This window comes from Anabrus simplex, chromosome 6 (genome assembly GCF_040414725.1).
Source record: "Anabrus simplex isolate iqAnaSimp1 chromosome 6, ASM4041472v1, whole genome shotgun sequence".
In the NCBI taxonomy this organism is placed as follows: domain Eukaryota; kingdom Metazoa; phylum Arthropoda; class Insecta; order Orthoptera; family Tettigoniidae; genus Anabrus; species Anabrus simplex.
The window spans coordinates 131,581,831-131,602,814 of NC_090270.1; the positions used below are offsets into that span (position 1 = coordinate 131,581,831).

Genomic DNA, 20,984 nt, shown 5'->3' on the forward strand with positions numbered 1-20,984 from the left:
TAAGGATGCTGTCACTGCTATCGAAGCCTGCACGAGATAGCGGTGATGGCAGGATTACAAATATTGTACAACAAAACCAAGTACTTAGAGACTCGGCATCCCAGAAACTCCTCTTTGACGACCATACATAGAACAATTGGGAGAGTCAATCGCTTCCGCTATCTTGGTGAATGGGTCCACCCCAATGGCAGAGACGGTACATCTATCTTAGAAAGATGTAACAAACTCAATGCAGCATACCAACTATCCCACAACCATTATAATAAGAGGTGCATTTTGAAAAATGCTAAGATCTGTCATTACAAAACTGTGGTCAGACCACAGTTTTTTTACGCCTCAGAGACCCTCCTGATGAACAAAAAAGGCACCATGGATGATCTACAGAAAGCTGAAAGACGTATCCTCAGGAAAATTCATGGACTGAGATTGCTCCCAAATGGAACCTAAGACTTAAATCGAACTCTGAGCTGTATCGACAGTTAGAATCAGCCAATGACCAGCATGTGACGTAGGAGGCCTAAGTTCTATGGACACCTACAACGAATATACAGCAACAGGCTTACCAAGAAGATCTTTTCTTTGGTTAAAAGCTACAAGACTAGAAGCTTGTGGCTTCATGAAGTACAGAAGGACTTGGATTCGGCTGGGATTTCAGACATTGATAAAGAAGATCGTTCCAAATTTTGTGCTATGGGACAGTCTTGGATCCCACCACTGAGAGTCCCTAGAAGTCGGAAGCCCCAGAGAAATTATCAGCAGGACTCAAGAGATATTGGGAACGAAGAAGAGCATCGAGGAAGAGCTAGTCATCAGCGCTCCTCATTGGGCTTAAATCAATAATATATTCTCATCTGTGGGCAGGGCATGTTCATGTTTAGCCATATTTGTGATTTGTGTAGTAAGATGGTAACTGACTAACGAACGCTAGGGATATGCGACAAATTTCACCGATTGTGACAAGCAAAGAATTGCATGGAAGATACTACTCTTCATTTCTGACCAATATCGAAGCTTTAACGACATCTAGCTGAATACCGGCTAAACATTGTTTATACAATAGAACATCCTGCATAACTTAGACATTGTTTAGGTATTACAAACTAACCACTTCATTGCCATATCTAGTCAATATATGAAAAATGTTTCCACCTAATCGATACCCATCTTTTTATTTAGCCTATGGCTTCTTATAAAAACATTAATAATATCAGGACATGTTTCGATCGCTTTGCGATCATCATCAGGTGCTTACATAAAAGCTTAGATAAAAACAGCATACAACAATCACATAGTTGACATTAAAAAACTGGTATTAGTAAGGGGCCTATGGGTTGGAGGGGGGAGAGGTAGTGTGCGGAGGGGGGCGGTTGTTACTAGGACGTTAAACTTAAAATAAATTAAAAATACTATCTATGGACCAGAATGTCTTTGGTTTCATTTTAAGTCCCGAAGGCTTAATAAAAACACTTGTTTAAAAAACTAAAAGATTTTTTTAGTATTATGGTCCTGAAGGAAAGTTTTTTGCTAGAGTCTGTTTCTTCCGCATCACTTTTGTACTGTACTATGAAGCGTGATTCTCTTGCTTGTCCTTTTTCTAAGTGGAAAGGGTGTGTCTGCTGTTGCTTGAATTAAACAACTTTTGTATTCATAAACTAGTCAAGTCGGATAGCTTGTTGTACGATCTGTAACCGGCAGAAAGAAATATGCGTCTATTAGTTAAAATCGCCTGGGGATGTGTTCCCTAAGGAAACTGTTTAGAATAATGGAAATTAATTGAGAAATATTTTTGAACATACCCCTGTCCAAATCACTTCCTTTACTTCCCGTAATTACGGGTGCAAGTCTGATTCTGCTGTCCTCGACCTTGTGTAATAGCGGTGTGATGAGGTCTGTATGCTAGCTTGATTCGGAGGGGTGAGGGGAAGCGAGGACGTGTCGTCATTTGTTGTTTCATGCAAGGAGGTGGCTTCTGTCTGTGACATAGTGGCCTCGTGATTGCTTGTTCCAATACTGGGCGTATTTGAATCCTACCTAATAATTCCATGTATCTCAATATATGTTTGTTTAAGGGATTTCTTTGTTCATTCATTTCATTTAAGTTCTTGTCCTTATTAATTAACTTATCCAGAAAAATGTGAATATTTTCTAAACTATTCATCAGTCTTCCTTTATTTAGTCTAATGATTACAAGGTCTTGTTTGATATCTGTAAATTTATGACCCGTCTCTTTCATATGTACTCCCATTGCGGAAAACTTATGTTTTTCCGCATTGACGTGTTCTTGATACCCTATTGCAAAGTTCCGTTCGGATTGCCCGACATGTGGTCTTGCACTGGTTGCATATCAACTTGTAAATTCCTGAATCCTGGAAACATTCTTCTTTGTTCTTATTAACCACGTTATGGTAGAAAAAACCGGGCCTAGTGTTATTGTTTGTTGAAAACGCTACCTTGATGTCATATTTCTTAAATAAATTAGTAATTACGTAAATGTTAGGATTGTTGTAGGTGAACCTCACGTACTTTTTTGTTTGCTCTGACTGTTTTATTAAATTTGTTTGTTGTTTACATTTACGTTTAGTAATTAACCTGTTAATAGTTTTAAGACTAAAACCATTAATGAAGGCCTGTTGTCAGATGAAAGCAATTTCTTTATTCCTCTCTTTGTTAGTTAAGGTACTCATACAGCCATTTTCATGAAAATTTTGGAAATTTTTTTTATTGGCCCATAAGAAAGTATGTTTTATCTAATTTCCAGAAATGTATAATTTATATATGTTTTCTTGTTATTTAGCTTATTTATATACATTTAAATGATCGGCGCGCACGTGTTTCAGCAGCTGTCACTTTGACAACTTGACGTTTCTGGCTTGATATTTCAATATTATTCCATTCAAAGCGCGGGATGTGTTTCAACGCTTTATTTCTCATACTCAGAAGTTAGTTTTCCTGGTGGGCAGCAGATAAAACACTAACTATGTTGTATTCTTTGACTAAAGGAAGAACGTCTTTCTTCCTTGACATGTGGTCATGTGAGTGTTAGTTATTTTGTACATGTGGTCTTCATGTTATATTTGGAAAGATGGGCTCCAAGTCTTGTACGCAAAATAGAAGGAAATCACGCGTTTCAAGGGAATCAACACGCTAAGACACCTACGGAACTTCAAAATAACAAGTGTTACTGACAATGTGAATAATCATGTGCCAAAAAGTGATTCACATAGGTTAGGTTCAGACATTGTAAATACTGACGTGTTTAGTGATGTTAATTTTTGTTCTGGGAACGTTCTGTTTGATTTAGAATGTCCACCTACCATGATTTTATTTGTAGCATGCCCTGAATGTTTGACATGTGGTAGTTTAGTTATAAACGAAGTAGATAATAAGAGATTGGCTGGGCCATTTCTATATTATTATCATGTAAGATGTGTGGCTATCAAACACAAAACAAGACGAAAAACCCTATAACTTGGAGTAATGGACAGTATTTGCCACTTTAGCAACGGCTGTACGTCAGAAGTGGACATCCTCAAGAAGGCTGGCATCAATCCAGGCAAGTATATAGTGTCCGGCGTAGGTGCCGCAGATAAGGAGCACCTTACTGTGGCTCTGAAGCAGTGTACTCCGGAGAAAAAACAACGTCGGTGATACTTACGGGCGAGGAGGAAGCACAAGATTGACCTAAAATCCCAAGAAGAAGGCACCACCTATGCATCAGGAGGCTTTTAGGAGCATAGGAGTAAGCTACTTTACTCTAACTGTGTATCTCAATTTTAAGTGACTTTTTCTCACATTTCATTTTTTTCAACATTTGTCATTACTTTGGCAAATGAAATCTACACTTAGAATAGAGATATTAACTTCATTCAAAAACTAAATTGTAGCTAAATAATTCAGCTATGTTGTAAAGCAGAATAATACAATTACATTGAAATTAAGGGTCCTGACCCCTGCAATTAAATTATTTTTCTCTATGAGAATAACTCAATTTATGGAAAAACATGAATAAATTTGGCCCTATGAAAGCTACGAAAACTATTCTGCTATGTAGCACTCGGAAAGTATTGCAAAGCAATCTGAAGCAACAATGAGCCTTTTATGTTGAAAAGGAGCACAGATATTACGTCCCAAAAATGCCTGTTATTTCTTCAAAATTTCCTTGAAAAACCCCCAGAAATTCAGTTTGGATTATTTTATGCCAGAAATCCACTAGTTAATACACTTAGAATCCGTGATATAAGTTTCAAGAAAATAGAATAACTTTTCTGAAATTTCATCACTAGTGTCGATGAGTACCTTAATGGAATTTCGAAGGCCCTATTAATAAAGCTATAATACGCAGATTTCTTCTGTGAGTCAGGATGTAGAGAATTATTATGAATCGTGGTTGGAGTGAATGTAGGCCTCCTATGAATTCCAAAGTAAAATTGGTTCCATTTTCTAGTTGATGTAACGTCCAAAATGTTGATTGAACCGTTTTTCTCTCCTTCAATAGTAAACTGTATATTAGGATCTAAGGTGTTCAGGACGTTCAAAATACTAAGACTATCATTGAGATCCATATTAATTATAGCATCGTCTACATAGCTTACCCACAAATCAAGCCCTTTAATGTGGTCTACAATACGAGAACGTTCCAAGTGATCCAAATATATATTAGCTAATATGCCTGAGGCTGGTGCTCCCAAGGGGAGGCCATCTTGTTGGTATATCTTGTTAAATGAAAAGTAGTTCTGGTTAAGTACGAATTTAAGGATTGTAATGAACTCTTCTATTTCGGGTATGCTAATCCGTTTGTGTTCTAATAAATTAGTTTTTATGATCTTAATAGTCTTCTCTATGGGGATATTAGTATACATGTCTTTTATATCAAATGAACATGTAACACGAGAAGGTTTAAGTTTAAAGTCCTTAATCATCTTACAGAAGTCACTAGAATTTTTTACGGCTGTTTTAGAATGAAAAACATAGTTTTGTGTTAAAAACTTATGAATGTATTGTGATGTTTTATATATGGGGCTCTTACGGAAATTGATTACTGGTTTAATAGGTATATATATATATATATATATATTTTTTTTTTTTTTTTTTTTTTTTTTTTTCATGCAACGTGCTCGTAACAACTGCCCCCCTCCAACCCATACGTCCCTTACTAACACCAGTTTTTTAATGTCAACTATGTGATTGTTATGCCTTTGCTGGCAAGATGTAGTGTTTACAGTGCGCCATGTCTTCTGGTATGGGCTAGAATAAAATTGTTACTTTCATTGACCTGTCTCAGTCTCTTCCTTGTCTTTGACAATATGAAAGTGGCTGAGGTATGAGTGACACTAGTAATGCCATTCCTTATGCAGCCAGTCCCTGCTCTGAATGGTGTGAAAATGTCGCTCATAGGGTCGGTTGGTGCAGGCATTTCAGTGGGCTTGGCAGACTGTTGTGCAATAGCAACTTCTGGCTCAGTGAGGAAAGAAACAGGAAACTATCTCACTCATTTCCCTAGAACGCCTCTTCAGTGACACCTGGGCCATCTACAGCTAATGGTGAACCTGTTGAGGATCCAACCAGCCTTCGGGCTGAATACCCAACATACACATACATGTGATTGTTGTATGCTGTTTTTATCTAAGCTTTTATGTAAGCAGCTGATGTTGATCGCAAAGCGATCAAAATATGTCCTGATATTATTAATGTTTTTATAAGTAGCCAAAGGCTAAATAAAAAGAAAGGTATCGATTAGGTGGAAACATTTTTCATATATAGACTAGATTGTTTAGGTAGATGTTGTGTAAGGCTTAAAACTAGTCATCATTTCTGCAATCGGCCCTCAGTATTTTTGCACCTCTACGCATTCCTTGTACCCTAATGAATATATCCAATAGCATTTCACAGCGCCTACAAGTGAATTACGATGGTTAGCTTCTTTACCATAACCCTTGAATTTAAGGATAGCACTTCCATTCCAAATTACATAGAAACACCAAACAATCATCATTACCATACTCAAAACATACTTCTTTCTACAGCATAGCCTACTTATTTTCTTTGCTCATTTTAGATTTTGGCTGGGAGTTCAGGCCAAATGCCCTTCATGACACCAAACTTTCTCACAAAAAAAAAATGTTGATGTTATTTGCTTTACGTCCCACTAACTACTTTTTTAGGTCTTCGGAGACGCCGAGGTGCCGGAATTTAGTCCCGCAAGAGTTCTCACAAAAAAAACTGCTAGCTTAATTCAACATTCTGCAGCTAATGAGTTAACATGAATAATATCAAATAATGTTATCCAGCATCATTTACAAGACAAAATTGAAGTAAAAGTAGAAAATAATCATGAAAAATAATTAGACGGTCCATAACTGTAGACAAGATAATAAGCTTTGGGCCTTTGCCGCATCAGAAAACAAGATGAAATTCTTTAAGTTTCACAAAGAACTTAGCTCCGCCTCTTCAGAAGAAAATTTCATCTATTCACGAGCGCGCTGCTAGATTCTCCTAGATTCAGAAGAGTTTTTAACGTGAGCTTTAGTTTCATAAAGCTGAGAAAAACTTTATGGTCCCAACATCTCTGAAGAAAGCATGAAGAAAGAAAAGAAAGAAAAATGGATTTCTTTCTCCTTAACTTGCGAAGTTTAGAAGCCTTCCTGAAAATATCCTCCCCATGTAAGTTTCTAATATTTAGATTGATGCTTTCACAGCCCATAACTCTAGACATGATAATTATTTCTAATGCATTACCTCTTTCGAGCCAGTTGATCTTGATATTGTGCCCGCATTTGATGCTGTTTTGTTTCCTCTGCTAATGTCTTCCGTTTTTCCTCCGCATCTACACGCTTCTGCTCTACTTTACTGTGTTCCATATGTGCCTCATATTCCTTCATTTTGGACATGTATTCCTGCTGTCGGGTAACTTCTTGCAGCTTGGACAACTCCAGTGCTTCCTTTGCATGTGCTGTAAAACACATAAGGGATGTCAGAAAAAGAGGGTTAGCTCAAAGTACTTGCTAACACAGCGCAAGCAGCATGTGACAAGGTTAGGCAAGAAGTAAGTGACATTGATATCATTCCAACAAGAGATGGACTGTGCTTAGTATTAGACAGTAGGTCATGAATGCATACAAGATATACCTTGAATGTAAGTTTACAATGTTTATAGGAGCAGTTATGAGTGCCCTAGACAAACAGAAAAATACGTACATATAATCAGTAGTATCTCCAAGAAAATCAACATAAAAATGTTAATGATTACAGAAATTAAAAATAGAGCAATGATCATCTTCATCACTATCCACTGTAATTTTTAACACTTTTGGTGACTCTGAGCTGCCCTTCAATTACCCTGCTGATCATTCCTGCTAGATTATGTTACAATCACAAGAGTTGCACTATCTATACATACCTATACATTGGGAGACTAATCACAGTCCCGGATCACTGCTGCAAAATGTTTAACTTATGCATTAAAACAGGGCCTCTCAAACGCCCACAATCTCATGCGTGCAGACAGCGGCACAGAGTTCCTGCGCACAGTGCATCGGTCCTGCTCGGCTCGGACCAACGCTTCGTCTCTGGGCTACCCGGCTAAGCTTGGCTCACATTTGGAGCGATACGGAGCAAGTGAGGAAGAGGGAGACAGGGGAAGCGAGTGAGACAGGCGTGGGGAAAGAGAGAGACAGTGCTATTGCTTCAAATCGAGGAGTGGGGGTCTACACTCTGGTCAACCAAGCGAAGTAGTCTTTTGCACCGTACACAGTGCATGCACCAGGCGCATGCACCCTGATAGGCCCTGCATTAAAGTAACAAATGCAGTCAATGATCACATTTCCAGGAACAAGTTATTAAGAATCACGGCATCTCCACACAAACGTTAATCACAGGTTTCACATCAACCAGCATGTGACAACATTTAATAACAAGCTATGAAGGATCACATTTAAATCAGGCCAGAAAGGATGAAGTTGGGAAAATAGATATATCGTACTTCTAAACCTTATTACTTCTGCTCTCTTATTACGCACAGGCTTATTAAATAATAATGCACGAATAAGAAGAATGGCCAAAATTAAAGAAAATGAATTAATGTTATTGGCTTTATGTCACACTAACTACTTTTACGGTTTTCAGAGACGCTGCAGTGGCAGAATTTAGTCCTGCAGAAGTTCTTTAACGTGCCAGTAAATCTAAAGACATGAGGCTGACATATTTGAGCACCTTTAAATACCACCAGACAAAGCCAGGATCAAACTTGCCAAGTTAGAGTCAGAAGGCTAGTGTCTCAACTGCCTGAGCCACTCAGCCCGGCAAATTAAAGATAAAACATGTATAACTATGAAACAGTTTGTTATTACAGTACCAGTAAAACTAAATGGCACCAAAAATATTAATGTAGAGTATCAAGCAGGGCATTGTTCTCCTTTTGTAAGGTTCAATAAATAGCACAAGAGTTATTTTCAGTTTTTTACTTGCAGTAGAGTGAAAAATAGTTGGCTAACTATCTAATTAAACTGGGCATAGAGAGTAATTTACTCTGGCGTATCTTTTCCATCTTCATCACTTTACAAAATTCTCGAGGAAGCACTTGAAGGTGTTTAACATGGTATCAAAAGTTTAATATAGAAGTCATCAATAATATAACTAGGGCCCAGATTCTTATGCAATTACATACTCCATTCATTTACTTGGAGACAACTTAAAATGAAACATGTTGACGAATTGTGGCTCCGATATGGTTATACTTCGGTTTCATTTGACCTATTTGTACATGCCAGACTGAGTGGATCAGATGGTTGAGGCACTGGCCTTCCGACCCCAACCTGGCAGTTTCGATCTTAACTCAGTACAGTGGTATTTGAAGGTGCTCAAATACATCATCTTGTATTGGTAGATTTACTGGCACGTAAAAGAACTCCTGCGGGACTAAATTCTAGCACCTCTTTGAAATCACTTAAGAAAAGGTTAGGAAAACAACAGATAGAGAATCTGCCACCTGGGCGACTGCTCTAAATGTAGATCAGTAGTGACCGAATTAATGCAGTGACTGAGGGCAATAGGAAATTAGCTGAAACAATAAACTGTGTAAAATACTCTGTGAGTGCAGCCTGCCTGGTGGCCATGATCATTAAAGAGTCAAGTCTATATGGTCTGACACTGTGGTTAACCAGTTCAAGTCCCATTGGTCAAAAAGTTTCACCAGCAGAATGTTAGCCGGCTGGAGCAGCAGTGGTAAACAACTTTCAATCGCTATATTGTATACCAAAGGCCTGGATTCAATTCCAAACCTCTACCTCTCCGCAGTGTTTATATGGAGTGAGGGCATGACTGTTGATGGCAATTCGTCCGTTGGATGGTAACATTAAGCCTGGAGCAGACCCCTTGGCATTATTCTGTGGGAGTAGGCTATGTGCGGGCACCGGGTTTCATTCCCTCCCTTCCTACTATCATGTATCACATCATTCATTTCATCTTAGTAACTCCTCTGATGGGTTGATGTCAGGAAGGGCATCCGATTGTAAAAACTTGCTACAAAGATTCACCCAACATCATACTAGACCTCATGGAGAAAAGCAACAAGAGTTGGCATACACTCCAAGATTTACAGTGCAAAATATTCTTGCCATTGCCTAAAGTATTCTGATTTCCTTTCATTTGATTATTTAATAACCACAGTATACTTACAACCAAAAGTAAAAAACTGTAGATTATGTAAATTATCTAAAGCAACATTGTAATGCATTAATACTATTATATATTTTATGAATATCACATGCCTTTGCTGGCGAGATGTAGTGTTTACAGTGCACTATGTCTTCTGGTATGGGCTAGAATAAATTTGTTACTTTCATTGTCCTGTCTCAGTCTCATCCTTGGCTTTGACAATATGAAGGTGACCGAGGTATGAGCGATGCTAGTGATACCATTCCTTATGCAGCCAGTCCCTGTTACGAAGGGTGTGAAAATATCACTCATAGGGTCAGTTGGTGCATGCATTTCAGTGGGCTTGGCAGACTGATATGTAATAGCAACTTCTGACTTGGTGAGGAAAGCAACGGGAAACTACCTCACTCATTTCCCTAGTATGCCTCTTCAGTGACGCCTAGGCTATTTATGACAGCTGTTGGTGGAACTGTGGAGGATCAAACCAGCCTTCGGGGTGAATACCCAACACATGAATATCACATATTTAATCACATATTTCACGATATTTACTACATTTTTATGTACATAGATCACACTTTGATACCATATTTGTTTTTTACATAAATATCCACACCCTATTAATGACACTGGACTCACAGCAGAGCGCTTGGAAGACTTTCAGTGTCTTGTTGACCAAATGTATTGAGCGAGTCCTCAGTATGTCAATACTAGGTTACTTCAGGAATTCTGACAGAAGACAGGTTAATCAACCAATAAAGGGGTTATGATATACACCTATTTAAGTTCTACCATGAATGAACATTGGGATAACATGCTCAAAATGAGATGTTGGACTGAAAGAGCACAAAATGCTTTCATGAAAAGCAAATACTTTGGCTACTATACTGCTGCAACCTGAACTTAACCCTGAAGTACAGCGTAATAACATTTCTCTTCTCAGCTCTTCACTATGGCATCTAAGTGTGGGCTCTTTTGGTAGCTACAGAGAAGATCTTAGCATTTGAAACGCATATATATGAGTCGATTTTGTACGGGTACTTCAGCTAGTTGGTCTATATTTTTAGAGCTGGCTAATCATGAAATCATTGTGCTAGGGGAAAGCAAAGTGGGTCTAGGGACATAAAAAGCTCCCAGGTTAGACTCACAAAGCAGCCAACAGCGGCCTGCAACATTACCTATGGCAAGATGACTAAAAGGCAATTGAAATATGCCAGATAGGATCTGGATTGGTTAGGTCCAGCTAGTGACAAAACTATTGGTCTGGATTAGTTAGATCCGGCTACTGACAAAACCACTCGGCTGGAAGCAAGCAAACACAATACCTACTCTATTCCACGATTCAGCAGGAAAAAGGACCACTTCGTAGGCTGCCTTGTAGAATTCCTATTCAAACAATGCTCTCAGACACTAGTGTGCATTACAGTATGTTTCAAAGGAAAATATTTTACTTCAGTATTCCACATTGTTTTCTTCAATATAGCTTCATGTTGAATTAACACAGATAGGCCTTACAGGACGATGGCAAGGAAAGGGCTAGGAGTGGGAAAGAAACGCCCGTGGCCTTAAGGTACAGCACCAGCATTTGCCTAGTGTGAAATTGGAAAACAACGGAAAAACCATCTTCAGGGCTGCTGACAATGGATTTCATGCCCACCATCTGCAGAATGCAAACTCATAGCTGCACATCCCAAACTGCATGGCCAACTCGCTCAGTGTACAGTTTTCCTTACAAGCGGGTGCACCACAATGGTTAAGATAATATATCTATTCTGACAAGTATTAATGTGATAGAGCAAAAATTTAGAAAGCTACATTGTCCAAAAGCAATAGTGCTCTGTCTATAAATATTCTATGTGAACCACAGTGACAAGATCCAATACTTGAAGAAAGGGGAGGAGGGGGCAGGAGAAAGCACGTAAACTTAGCTTTACATGACTGCAAATATTCCACAATATCAATGCCACTTCGATAGTTTTATCGCAAGGAAATAAATTATTTCAAAAATCCTACATGCACTGGACAGGATTCAACCAGTGCCCGCCTTGAGATGGACAATGCTATTCCATCAGATCACATTCCAAAAACGAACACCAGAAAAGTCAATAAATTTTCTTGGGGAAAAAAATTAAATGCAATTAAAGATTTCTGACAATCAAGTCCCTCAAATACCTACTCGCAGTTGAAAGAACAGGATAAACTCGACAAGTACATTCGTATTTCAAACCAGGAGTGAAACCTGGAACTTTCTCCCAATTCAAGGGATCGGCACTTAGTGTACATGTGGACCAATTTATGGCACGATGCCCTTCCTGAGGCTAACACCTAAATATAAGAACGGACCATACGCACTTAAAATCCATGTCATGGCCGAAAATCGAACCAGGGGCCTATTCCACAAAAGTATGGTTTTGTACATTACAAGTTACTAGTGCGGGTTCTTGTAATGTATGGAGTTGTACATTTCAGTTCCACAAAAGATTAAAAGTCTCTTGTATATTACCAGTGAATAGTTACAAGTTTTCCAAGTGACAACATATCAATAAACATACTACGTCATAGCATGAATCAGTTGTTTATCCTCGTATTTCATTCGTTAAATTAGGTTATACTTGCCGCATTTATCGTAATATCGTATTTTAAGGTAACTTACGCAGCTAAGATTCAAAGAACTAATATTCCTGTGAATTTCTTAATGCTACGATGTTATTTTTCAGTTTATTTCTTTGATGATGGAAAATTACTCCGTTATTCTCACCCATTATGTTCTTCCGTGATCCTTGCATATGTTCCACGATAGGTGATATAGGCTACCTTGGTCTGTCATTAGGAATCATTTGCCGCTAATAACGATATTCGGCCGCCAAACATAATTGCAAACTCTGCATGAATTGTTAAAATGATGTCAAGAGAACCGAAGTTATTCATTTTGAAGGAAATAGAAAGAAGGAAAGATGTTTGTTTTGGTGCATTCAGCGAGAGTCTGAAAAAACAAGTCAAAATAAATGATTGGATGGAAATATTTGACTTGGGAAAAGCTCATGGAGCTTTTGAGGGGAAAAGTTGGACGTATGGAAGAGATATTCTGCTCATTAATAATTCCAGAAATGTCCTTTTACGAACATGTTTGTTCAGTATTTTCAGGCCAACGAACAATTTGAGGAAATTTTATATCATTTATTGCAGCTATCACAGAATGACCACCATTTCCTAGCCAATGTAGTGATGTTAGTAACCGTTGTTTAGCAGAGAGAGATTTATTTCTGTTCGTAGGATGTTTTAACCTATGGCCATTATCTATCAAAAGTTCTTCCACTTGTATTGTGCTTAAGCTAAAACGTTCATTGTATTAAGATACAGTGTTAAACTGGAAGTTTATTCTTTCCCTGTACAGATGGTTTATTTTCATCACTGTGTCTACTGCTAGACCACATATTTATCAAAATGTATCTGAAATAAGCATATTTAAATAGCACTAGTACATTTATGTATTAATGTCCCTTCACTGGTAGAGAATTCTTCCCAATTGACTAGTAAGTTACAAGTACTAGTACTTTCGTGGAACACACCCATAAAAATTCACTGGTAATTTGTAAGTATGGAGTAGTAAAGTACAACTGTAGAAAATTCTTTTGTGGAACAGAAACTCTGGTATTTGTACAAGTTACAAGAGAATTTACTTGTAATGTACAAGACCATACTTTTGTGGAATAGGCCCCAGGACGCCTCTGAACAAGCCAGTACGCTAATCATACCGTTAAGGAAGTGTAAAGACCGAAATCTTTTAATAAAGAGTCTTATCCACACATCGTTAATGCCGCAACACCTCCAAATATCACTATGCAGTAACCTTTTCTGTAACAATACCTGCACATATGCGAATTCGACGGACAAAGGTAAACTAGGTTAGGAAATTTCAATTACCATTATTTTCCAAAACTGGATATGTCATGCTCTATACAAAAGCTCACCAATCAGGCAGTCACAGAAGACATTTAACAGTTAGCTTCAATTCAAGTAATGATACTCTCACCTGATCTTTCTAATTCTTTAGCGGCTTGAGCAGCCCTTTCCAATGCGGTGGAATCGAAGCGGTATGCTTCCATCGCTTTCTTCTCGTTTTTGATTCTTTCATCGTCACCGCCACTGCTACCAGCAGGTGGAACAGGAAACTGTGGGATTTCAGTTGGTGGCTGCTGACTTCTTGAACCAAACAACCACATTTTCAGTCAGATAAAATTCGCCGATAGTTTACAGGTGAAACACGCAACACACCGAATTATTGCAGGACACAACACGAGACTTCACATTCCAGGGAAAATATATAATCTATATAAAAGGAGCTAAAACTCTATGACCACGGCCCACTTGATGCGTCGCTTTAGCCAAAGAGAACAAGTGCTTTGGCATGCTCCTTACCGGCCTTGACAATCGGGTCCACGCACTGACATCTATACATGGAACGCGGATGGCAGCACTCCGCTGCAGGAGAAAGTACGCCAGATTGAGCGCGCGGTCCGCCATGTTGGTGCACCCATCTTAGGGCTCTCCTTACGGGGAAGTAATTATAATGTAATCAATTTTAAATCGCAATTAATGACGCATTGGAATATATAATTAAAAATATAGGGACATGTTCACTCAAAGCATAAGGACATTGGAAACTATGAAACGTCATTCAGAGGTCAGTAAATCTCCGGGATAGCAATTAAAATGAGTGTACAATAACTTCCGACAAATATTAACTTAGGTGCTGTATACATGCAATTAGCGATCGGTAACACAATACGTGCGAAAAGAGTTTCAGGAACATTGCTGTAAATTCTATACATGTATGCCATGAAATTATGCATTCTTAAGGGGAGGCATGACTGCATTTTTCGTATTTTCAGCCAAAAACTTTCTATTTATTCATACAAAAATAAGCCCAATTCTCTCTCTTTTAGAAAATGTTATTATTTTAGTCATTCCGGCTTGTTTAAAGCTTTTAGAAGCCATTTAATATGAGCCAGCAGAACATTTCAAATCCCAGAACCAATCATTTCTCCTGTAATTGTATAATGATAGTTTACTGTGTGTTTTTCGTTGGATATTCAAGTATTTCGTGGTGCATTTGCCGTAGAAGTACACCCGGGCATGCTAAGAGTCACTTGTTTACTACCTAATTAATACAATTATGTTATGTTAGGAAATATTTCAATTTGCTTTTTTTGCTAGTTGCTTTACGTCGCACCTACACAGATAGGTTTTATGGCGACAATGGGAGAGGAAAGGCATGAGAATGGGAAGAAAGCGGCCGTGGCCGTAATTATGGTGCAGCCCCAGCATTTGCCTGGTGTGAACATTGGAAACCACGGATAAACCATCTTCAGGGCTGCCGACAGTGGGGTTCGAACACACTGTCTCCCGGATGCGAGCTCACAGCTGCGCGCTCCTAACGTATTTTAATTTGAACTGAAGGAGAGAACGCTGTACCTCTTCCAAATAGTGCTCAATTTATATCTGCCACACATGTATACTTTGATAGTTAAAATATATTACGCACCGTATTTGCAATATTTATTTACATTTAGGAATTCGTATTTGTGTTAATCGTAATGGTACAAGCATGGCACCCTTGTTTGCTTATATTTTTCTAACATTCAGAAGTAACATGTGGTTTCAATTCATAGAGTGAACTATTTAAACTAGTGATTTTTCATAGATGTGTTTCATCTTAATTCCTTTGTAAATGTGTGATTTATAGCGTAGAGTTCATAGTGCGTCCTTTTAGTGTATAGAAAAGTGGTAATTAAAATGTTAACCACGCAAGGCCTAAACATGCCACCGTAACGCTTAATTGATATGTAAACACGTCCAAATATTACACATATATAGTGATACTTAACACTTTTCATACAAAAAGGAAAGGAAATATTCCAAAGAAATAGCATTTATCTCCATCTTGAATAGATTTAATTAATTAATCACAAGGAGCACGCTTAAATCGGGATTTAAAAGCACTCCGTAATGCTCTTCTTATGCAATACCACCTTGTTTTGCCCTACATCAGCTGATCGCTCAGAGCTTGATGTTGATGCCACGCTTGGCCGGTAGAAACATAGGGAGCGACCTCTCTATCTGTTTATATGCTCGAAAGAACTAAGCATAAACAAAGCAAGCGCGCTCATCGTGGTCTTCTGCACCGTGCGCTCCCTGCCATCTTACTAAGCTAGTCATCTTCTGTTCGGCTTACGGCTACCCAAGTTACCAGCCATCCATGTATAGAGATCAGTGGGTCCACGCACAGTAATCGGAGTAGTTACACAGCATGACACGTGGCGCTGGCGGCCTATCCATTTGCGGTAGAAATCCATACTTGTTTATGGAAAAGTTATTGACTTTGATTGCCGATTTATCGTAATTTATACTTATGGAAAATGTTAATAGATTAATACTGTCAAAATGAATAGTCCTAAAGGTTACTTTCGTTGACATTTTCCAAAATAATGTCTTCAAATGAAACTGCGGAGAGCTGACGTTCTGATATTGACTCTGATTGCCGATTATCTTAATTTAGGGAATAAAGGAGTGTATTACATTGACTAATAATGTAAAAATGATTAATCCTAAAGGCTAAAATAACGTCGTGCCAAAATAACGTCGTGAAATGGAACTGGGGAGAGATGGCGTAGTCCCACTCACGTTCCTTAACTGTCAGGAAAAATAGTAATCGCTTTTATTATCATAGTATTTAGATACATAGCAGAACTTACCACAATAATTTTGTCTTCTGATGTTAATCTTGAGATTAAGAGTCATGATTCAATTAGAGTTTTTTTGAATTCTTCAAGTGATGCTCTCAGGAAGGGGACTGGACAAAATATAAAATCTTACTTTTTCTATATTCGTTGTGTGGATAACATAAATATTTTGACTCAAACATGTTTAAATTTTATTTATATATATATAGAGTTTCAGATTACATTTTATTCATACCTAGCACTAGAATTTTAAATACCGGGCGAGTTGGCCATGCGAATAGGGGTGCGCAGCTGTGAGCTTGCATCCGGGAGATAGTGGGTTCGAACCCCACAGTCGGCAGCGCTGAAGATGGTTTTCCGTTGTTTCCCATTTTCACATCAGGCTACACCTTAATTAAGACTACGGCCGATTCCTTCCCACTCATAACCCTTTCCTACCCCACCGTCGCCATAAGACCTATCTGGGTCAGTACGACGTAAAACAAATAGCAAAAAAGAACAAGAATTTTAAATAAATATTCAGTGAGAGAAAAGCATTTTTAGTAAAACATTGTAAACTCTTCCTTGCTCAGGTAACAACACTTCATACGTTGGCCTTACCGTCATAACGGTAATGGTTCTTACTTGTCAGTGTTTAAATGTTAAATTCAGATTATCTTGGATAAAAATCTGTTGTGTTGCTGTAATATGGCAAATACGACTCCGCCTCAAGGATTATTCAATGAAAGAAAATTAAGGGGTGAACAATACACGATTAGCTGCCATCCCCGGAGGCCCGAGTTCAATTCCTGGTCCAGCCACGAAATTTTAAAAGTGGTACGAGTGCTGTAACTTGGTCCACTCAGCTTTGGGAGGTCAACTGAGCAGAAGGGAATAATTTCTCACCTCGAAGTTGTTTTCCATAGATTCCCCCTTCTCCAGGCAAATGCGGGGATTGTACCTAACTTAAGGCCACGGTCGCTTTCTTCCCTCTTCCGTGTCTATCCTTTCCAATATTCCCATCCCCAACACAAGGCCCGTGTTCAGCATAGCAGTTGTGGCCGCGAGGGCAAGGTACTGGTCATCCTTCCCAGTTTCATCCCCGACCAGAAGTCTCACGCTCCAGGACACTAAACTTGAGGTGGTAGAGCTGGGATCCCTCGCTGAGTCCGAGGGAAAAGCCAACCCTGGAATGGTAAACAATTTATGAAATAAAGAAAGAAAGAAAGAAAGAAAGAAAGAAAGAAAGAAAGAAAGAAAGAAAGATAGAAAGAAAGAAAGGAAGAAATAAAGATGGTAAATACCCGAAATAGAAACGGAATATTAAGATGAAAGTGCTAATTGCTTTGAACCACTCCGTAGTTCTTTGATGGTCTACAGAGAATTCGTGAAATGATAGTGTCCCTTTGCTCTTTTTTTCCTGTTCGAAATACTACGATATCAAGATGGCGGGCAATAAGCAACTAGTTGGGCGTGGTCCGTGCATAAAATCAATTACCGCCGAGGACGACTACATCATCTGTGACGGTGTCATAGAAAAACATCACAGATCGTATGTTAAATTAAATAAACGGGAATTCAAGACACTAACTGAGGACAAATCAAAGAAGTGGTACTGCGGCAAGTGTGATAGTATGAACGGCGATCTGGCCACAGGGCCAAGTGACCATAAGCTTGAGGATATGGAATCTGAAGTTAGGGACATCCACAAAAACCTATGTAAACTAGAAGGAATCGAAGCTGAACAAGAGGAAATTAAAAAGTCGGTAACATACTGTGCTGAGAGTTTAGACGATATTAAGCGTTAACTGCACAAAATAACTGATTACTTTCAAAACGCTATGGCAGAAGTAGCGGCATTGAAGTCTAAGGTTGTTGTCTTCGAAAGGGAAAAGACAAGAGCAGATGAAGAAGTCTCTAAGCTTAGAGAGGGAAATCAAGACCTCCAACAGTACGTCTGGAGGAACAACGCAGAAATTCATGGATTGCCTCAGCTTGGTGACGAGAATCCGGTCGCAGTTGTGAAAGCACTTGTCAATGCTCACGGTATCGAAGTGAACGACGGTGATATTGATGCGGGTCATCGTCTACCCTAAAAGAAGCAGGAACTACCCCCTCCAATCCTTGTAAAATTGTGTAGCCGGTTCAAAAAGGATGAACTGCTCGCAGCAAGGAAGACTAACAAAACACTAAGCTCAAAAGATTTAGGTATCCAAGCAGCTAACCGAGCTGTATATATCAATGAACATCTGACATCGAGGAATAAACATCTCCACGAGATGCCAGGGATCTACGGCAATATGGATATAAATATATTTGGACAAGGGACTGCAAAATCTACGTTAGAAGGCCTGAAAACCACAGATCAGTGCGAATTAGGAGCATTGATGATATTGGAAAGTTGCAGAGCGAAGATATAAGTGTAACGGCACAGCCAAGATATCATACCAACACTCGTTAAGGGCAGTACCTAAGTGTTACAACAAATATTCCATTTTTCCATTAGGCTGTTATGAAATTCATACGATTCCATAAATAATTTTGTTTTACAGAACATCAGTTCATATACAGTTGCTTCGAACCTGGACGGAAACAGCTCTACTGGTCCGTCAAAATCTTGCAGTGCGGTTAGAGTCTTGTACCTAAACAGCAGGAGAATCCGAAACAAACTTGAGGAAATAGAAATTTTGTTACACATTATTATAATAATATTTTAATGCAGCCAATGGCCATATAATAATACAGTTATAAAGCCATAGTGGTCAATGTATAGTTTACATAGTATTTAACTATTAGAGAATTTTGTCAGCGAGATTTGTCTGCTTTTGCATTTTATCACATGGTATCTATCACATTGGTCGCCACAGAGTTTACACTGACACAGTTCACTTGGATCATGGTAGGTTTCTCTCTTGCAGATTTTGTAGTGGAAACCACGGACCGTAAAACGAGTCATAGTGTGCCTCAGTTCATAGTTGGCCGTTATCCATTCCCAGTTGATCATCGCATCTGTGGAGAAGAAATCTAGCCATATATCTTCCCTTTTGTCCTGAAGTTCCTTTAATAGGCACTGGTATGCTACTGACGTGAGCAATGATAATTCAAGCCTTAGATCTTCAATATAGAAGGGTTCTCTGGCAAGCAGGTAGACCAAGCGTGATGGGGTAAACTTAGAGACTCCCAAAAAATTTTTCTGAAATCTAGCTTTTACCTTTTCAATTTCTTTGATGTCTTTCTTTTGCAGTTGTTCCCAGATTAGTGTCAGGCCGTAGGTTAATATCGGTGAGATAGATATATTGGTTGTGACAAAAATCTGGGCGAAAAGTGAGGAGGCGAAATAATGTAATATACCAATTTAGAGAAGCAGCTTTTCACACAGAGACGGCAAAGCTGGAGGTGGCTTACGTATTTGCGTTTCACACTATTGGAAAGTAAATGTGAAAATGAATTGTGAACTTGATCACAGGTTAATATGTGTTGAAAAATATAGGGATAAATTTAGTAATAGTAAATATAAAAGTATTGATTTAATTGCAGGATATAACCGAAATAGGAATAATGCCCCACCACATCTAGCTTCCCTCGAAAATTTTCTAAGTAAAACAACTAACAATTTAGGCCTATTTTTGGGTGACACGAATATCGATATCTTAACTAGTGACCAACTAAAAAGAAAATATATGAACCTGCTTTTTTCCTATGATTGCAAGCAATGCAATAATGTATATCCAACACGAATATGTGATACCACAAGCACTTTAATATATCATGTGTCTACAAATAATTTTGGAATATATTATTATTTATCAAATGTTGGTAGCTATATAAGTGACCATAATATATTAATATTTGATATTCTTTTGCCAAATTCTAAAATTCCACCACGATCGTTTGAACTGAAAAGTCTGCAAGCAACTAATGTAGACCGAAAAGATGATAGATCTGAAGGTAGTAATATCACTGAACATAAACAAAAGTCATAAACAACACAACTAGTAGGATTGACATAATATATTATTACTTTATTGACCAACTACCGCTTAGTACACAAAGACAGAAAGCACAAAGTCATCGAACACAAAGAACGGGTAGCTCGCGGTGGATATCTTCTGAACTTCTTAGCCTTATTAAGCGACGTGACATTTTACATGCGAAACTTTAAAATCCCCTAAAGAATAACATCAATCTCAATCAGGAATATCGCAAGTGTAGAAAAATTATAACAAATTTTAAAAGGAGCTTAAAAAAAATATTACTCTGAAAAATTTAGAATTCATAACAAGAACACAAAGGAAACGTGGAAAATAATCAATGAAATCATACATAACAGAAAAAACAACAGGCGATAATTGTACCTCTCCACAAATAAATAACAATATAATTACAGACAGTCAGGAAATATGTGAATCATTAAATTTATAATTTTCAAATATTGCTAAAAACCAGACTTCAGCAATCTCTCCCCAGACCACTGAAACACTTAGGGTTCCTAGCTACTTGAATTCATTCTACCTATATCCAACTGATGAAACAGAAGTACGATCTACAATATCAAATCTAAAAAATAAGAGTAGCTGTGGGCAGGATATATAACTGCCAACTTTCTAAAAC

The 20,984-nt window shown here is 38.3% G+C and overlaps 1 protein-coding gene across 1 annotated transcript in view; it reads right to left on the reverse strand.

The window, feature by feature from the left end:
- bor (ATPase family AAA domain containing bor) overlaps window positions 1–13,946 on the reverse strand; it is a 140,877-nt gene extending 126,931 nt beyond the window's left edge. The window contains exons 1-2 of the mRNA XM_067149928.2: window positions 13,685–13,946; window positions 6,736–6,949 (exon numbers count right to left, since the gene is read on the reverse strand). Of these exons, the coding sequence (XP_067006029.1) occupies window positions 6,736–6,949; window positions 13,685–13,874 (404 nt within the window). The 5' untranslated portion in view covers window positions 13,875–13,946. The remainder of the gene's footprint in view (window positions 1–6,735; window positions 6,950–13,684) is intronic.
- Window positions 13,947–20,984: the final 7,038 nt, after the last annotated feature.